Raw genomic sequence first — 4,848 nt, 5'->3', positions numbered from 1 at the left:
CCTCCAAGCCTGCTCCGACCATGTTACCTGGCTAAACTAAAACCGTCTATACTTACAGAGTAAGTGTCCTTCTATTCCCACCCTATTCATATATTTTCTAGATGCCCTATCGTACCTGCTCCCACCACCTCCCCAGGCAGCACGTTCCATATATTTACCACTCTGTGTAAAAAAACTTGCCTCGCACATCTGTTCTAAACTTTTCCCCACGCACTTTAAACCTATACCATGTCCCCTAGTACTTGACTCTCCTATCCTAGGGAAGAGCATCTAACTATCCACTCTATCCATGCCACTCATAATCTTGCAGATCTCTGTCAGGTCACCTCTCAACCTCCCTCGTTCCAGTGAGAACAGACCGCATTTATCTAATCTCTCCTCATGGCTAATGCCCTTCATACCAGGCAACATCCTACTAAACCGCTTCTGTACCCTCTGCAAAACATCTACATCCTTCTGGTAGTGTGGCGACCAGGGGCTATGAAAGAGGCCACTCAGATCCTGGTGCCTCTGTGAAAAAGTAGTTCAATTACCCCCCCCCCCCCCCCCCCCCACCCCGCCCCCTCTCGTCATTTTCTTTTCCAATTTGCTTTTGAAAATGTCCATAATTCTTACATTGAGATTGTAACTGTACATGATTCTGCTTGGGCATCTTAGATTGTTAAATTAGGACTGGGATGTGAATCTTTGGAATTCTTTACCCCAGAATGTTCTGACTGCTCCATCCTTGAATATATTTAAAGCCGAGATAAATATCCGTTCTTCGGGAAATTAAGGGATACGAGGAGAAGGCAGGAAAGTGGAGTTGAAGCAGGTTAGCCTGGATCTAATGAACGTTGGAGGAGTTCAAGGGCTACACCATTTACTCCTGTTTCTGGTGTTCAACGTTAGTAAATGTTTGAAAACATTAAATTACATTTAAGTGACACTTCAGCCTCTCTCGTTGATAACATTAAAAATATTTGATTTATTGCAACCAAAAACAATTATTTGATTTCAATAAAAATGTTATTACTGAAGCGTCCGAAAGTTGCCAATGGTCTGAGCAATCCGCAACATTGGACACGTCTCTGTATCTCCTTGCACCGCGATGTCTTTGTGCTGGGATTATTTGGGCTGGTTTTTAACTCGGGATGGATGCATTGATGGTCGAATCTTCCCGTTCCTCTTCGTCTCATTAAAAGAGAGCGCCAGGTATTAGATTTCCTGCTTTTGGCTGTATCTCTTCAATCATTTCATTAATTCAGAGGTTAGTTGTTAAGTGTTTCAGTTCCGAACTAAAATCCTTCAAGCTCCCTAGTGGCAGAATGGTTACCGGTTCAGAGTTTCCTGTAGAATGGGCATCATCCAAGTCATTGAATTTGTCCCAAGTACGGCAGAGAGCTCGGCTTTGCCCTGAAACACAGACATACGTTAATGTGTGACAGATAGACTACTGGTTGTGTGTTGGCAACTGTCACATCAGGATCTGGAAGGGCATTCATTCAGTGGGACGCAGTCTCGGGATGGTTAGCCACTTTTTCAGTGGTGCATTTCGATGTTATGTTGTTACTGTGTCACTGAACATGTTCCCCTATCCCCTTTAACCGCTGTGTTAAAATTATCTGGACTGTTTTTTTTTAACGAAGTGGACGCCGCGTTTTCTGTTTAATTTCCCTGTTCGTCGGAGTGACTCGCCTCTGGATTATATGTGTGAGTGCTGATGTTGTCGCATTAAAAGCCTCTTGTGTAATTTAAGCCTCACCTCCTGCACATCAATCTTCCCCGTTACAAAAACGCGCATTGGTAAAATGTTTCAGGTGCTCCTGCAAACGTGAGACTTCTATCCAGCCCAAAAAAAAATCCACTACAAAAATAATAAATATATGAGCCATCAACTGCATCCTGGTGCAGTTTCGCTGTAGGTGGGCGGTGCCTGCGTCATGGAGCTGATCATGTGATTCTCGGGTCATGTGACTTGTCTTTTGTTTCTTTGGCCACTGGCTCAGGCTGCAGGTCGCTGGAGCTCCTGCTACTCATGTAAGTTCCCTTGTTATTTTCTAGCATGCTACATTCATGTGTGTGCTGGTGCCCAAGGCTAGGCTCCTGCCTCATTATCTCCTGATGCTCCATCCTGAGCAGGTTTTATTTTGGTCAGCAATGGTTTGCCCCTGAGAGTGGAAAGGCAATGGCAGAGCGAGGAGGTGGGTCTACCTCAGCCAGAATGGGTTGGGAGCCAGTGCTGGTGGTGTTATTCTGAACATCAGGTTTAAATGAAATATTTAATCATCTTTTTAATGCCACAGGGTTGCACCTACTGTTTAAAGAGATATTGACGCAGCAGTGGGGCATTATGCATAGACATTCAGCAAGTGATGGGGATGCTGGTGCGAGGGTTTCTCCACTGGAGCCTCTGCAACCTGAGCCGCAACCAGGCACCATGACCTGTAACCTGTGTACATCTGGAGCCACATCTATCGACCTTTGTGTATCGCTGTTAGGACAGGGCCAGAAATGAATCTTCCACTTTGTGAACGTGTTGTTCAGCCCAATGGATCTTTCCACCAAGATTCCACTGTTATACAATCTCACAGAAGCCAACGGCTCCGACACCACAGTCACCAGCAACCAAACTGGGGCTGCTCAGCAGGACCGAGCCAGTGACCAGCCTCACCCTAACTCCCTGCTCTATGGCATGGCCATGGCTTCCAAAGCTCTCATCCTCCTGCTCATTTTCCTGCTGTCCTGTCTGGGCAATTCAGCCGTCATAGTGATGATCATCAAACACCAGCAGCTGAGGACAGTGACCAATGCCTTTATCATGTCCCTGTCCCTGTCTGATCTCCTGACTGCCCTGCTGTGTGTACCCTTCTCCTTCATCATGCTCTTCACCCAGGAGGGGATTTGGATCTTCGGTGACCAGTTCTGCATCGCCAACGGCTTCTTCAACTCTTGCTTTGGGATCATCTCCACTCTCACCATGACTCTCATCTCTTTTGATCGTTACTATGCAATCGTCAGGCAGCCCCAGGAGAAGATTAGCCGACGTAGGGCCACCCAGCTGTTGGTTGCTGTCTGGCTGACTGCAGCCCTTTTCTCTTTCCCCTGGTATCTCATCACACAAGCCCATGGTCCATTGGTTGTCCACAAGAAGGGCTTCTACCACTGCATGTACATCTTCCACTCGGGCAGTTCCAGAATGGGCACACGTTACAGCATCACCCTGATTGTCATCTGCTACCTTCTGCCTTTCTCTTTGATGTGCTTTTGCCACTACAACATCTGTAAAACAGTGAGGCTGTCAGAGATTCGGGTCCGTCCCGTCACCACCTACGCCCATCTACTGCGCTTCTATAGTGAGATGAGGACGGCCACAACTGTGCTGATCATGATCGTCTTCATCATCTGCTGCTGGGGACCCTATTGTGTCATGGGAATCATCACTGCCACTGGCAACTTCCATTTCACCCCCATCATGGACACTGTGGCCATCTGGCTGGCCTGGGCCAACGGAGCCCTCAATCCACTCATCTACGCCACGAGGAACCCCAACATCTCCATGCTTTTGGGGAGGAATAGGGAAGATGGCTACAGGACTAGAAACATCACCGCATACTTGTCCAGCCAGAGCCACGAGGCCAGGAGCAGGGTGGACAAGATAAGGGATCGCTATGTCAATCGACAAGGTTCCGGCAGCCAGATGTCTACTTCCAGCCCTGCAAATGGGGACGTTGCAATGTGGGCCTGTAAAAACCCAGCTGTGCTCTTCTGCAGGGATGGACAACCCGATACTGTGTCTGAGCCTGCTGTACCCAAATCAGAGACTGCCAATACCAGCCTTTAACTGGGATTCAAATCTCTCACTGCAGATTATTCACAACGGGGAGGTTTAACTTCAAAAGTCTTTCGTGAAAGCACAGACACCTGTAGCAAATAGTTTCTAATTCAAACCTAGGTACAATCCGTTATAGATTATATTAGAATAAACTGGAATTTGGACTTGAGGTGATATAATACTAAATTGTCAAGCAGAAAATAAAAGTTCAGTTACCAGCAAAATAATCAGAAGCGTCATAGAATTTACAGTGCAGAAAGAAGCCATTCGGCCCATCGGGTCTGCACCAGCCCTTGCAAAGAGCACCCCACTTAAGGCCACGCCTCCACCCTATCCCCGTAACCCAGTAACCCCACCTAACCTTTTGGGTACGAAAAGGCAATTTAGCATGGCTAATCCACCTAACTTGCACATCTTTGGACTGTGGGAGGAAACCGGAGCACCTCCGGAAGAAACCCACGCAGACACGGGGAGAAAGTGCAAACTCCAGACATACAATCACCCGAGGCCGGAATTGACTCGGATTGGATTTTGTTTATTGTCACGTGTACCAAGGTACAGTGAAAAGTATTTTTCTGTGAGCAGATCATTAAGTACATGAAAAGAAAAGGAAATAAATGAAAATACATAATAGGGAAACACAAGGTACACAATGTAGACAAAAGGAAACCAGAACCTGGGACCTTGGAGCTGTGAGGCAGCAGTGCTAACCACTGTGCTACCGTGCCGCCCCAATGAAAACCCTTTCAAATCTACTGCACTCAATACAATTAGACTTAAGATTGGAACACTTGGTTAATGTTCTGAAATGCTGAGTGCAACTAGATTGCACGTTATACCATCTAATAATGGAACATAAATAACACTAGAAAAATACCCTTTCCCCAATTCAGAGGACAACCGGATTATTTGCAGTTAGAATCCTTCGAAACAGTGCAGAAAAGGAGGCCATTCGACCCATTGAGTCTGTACTGACCCTCTGAAAAAGCACCTAGGCCCACTCCCCTGGCCTATTTATCATGGGCAGTCCACGT

General features: G+C 46.7%; 1 protein-coding gene across 2 annotated transcripts; it reads left to right on the top strand.

Moving 5' to 3' along the window:
• Positions 1-989: 989 nt before the first annotated feature.
• LOC119954747 (G-protein coupled receptor 135) lies at positions 990-4,165 on the top strand. 2 transcript variants are annotated; one of them, XM_038780297.1, is made up of 2 exons: positions 990-1,194; positions 2,286-4,165. In XM_038780297.1, exon 2 carries the CDS (start codon positions 2,531-2,533, stop codon positions 3,821-3,823), a length of 1,293 nt encoding a protein of 430 aa, XP_038636225.1. In that variant the 5' UTR covers positions 990-1,194; positions 2,286-2,530; the 3' UTR covers positions 3,824-4,165. The 2 variants fall into 2 exon arrangements, with proteins under 2 accessions (XP_038636225.1, XP_038636218.1); XM_038780290.1 differs by lacking the exon at positions 990-1,194 and adding an exon at positions 1,914-2,019.
• Positions 4,166-4,848: the final 683 nt, after the last annotated feature.

Source organism: Scyliorhinus canicula, chromosome 2 (assembly GCF_902713615.1).
Source record: "Scyliorhinus canicula chromosome 2, sScyCan1.1, whole genome shotgun sequence".
Lineage (NCBI taxonomy): Eukaryota > Metazoa > Chordata > Chondrichthyes > Carcharhiniformes > Scyliorhinidae > Scyliorhinus > Scyliorhinus canicula.
Note: the sequence above shows the minus strand (reverse complement) of the source record. Positions and strands in the feature narration are given on the sequence as shown.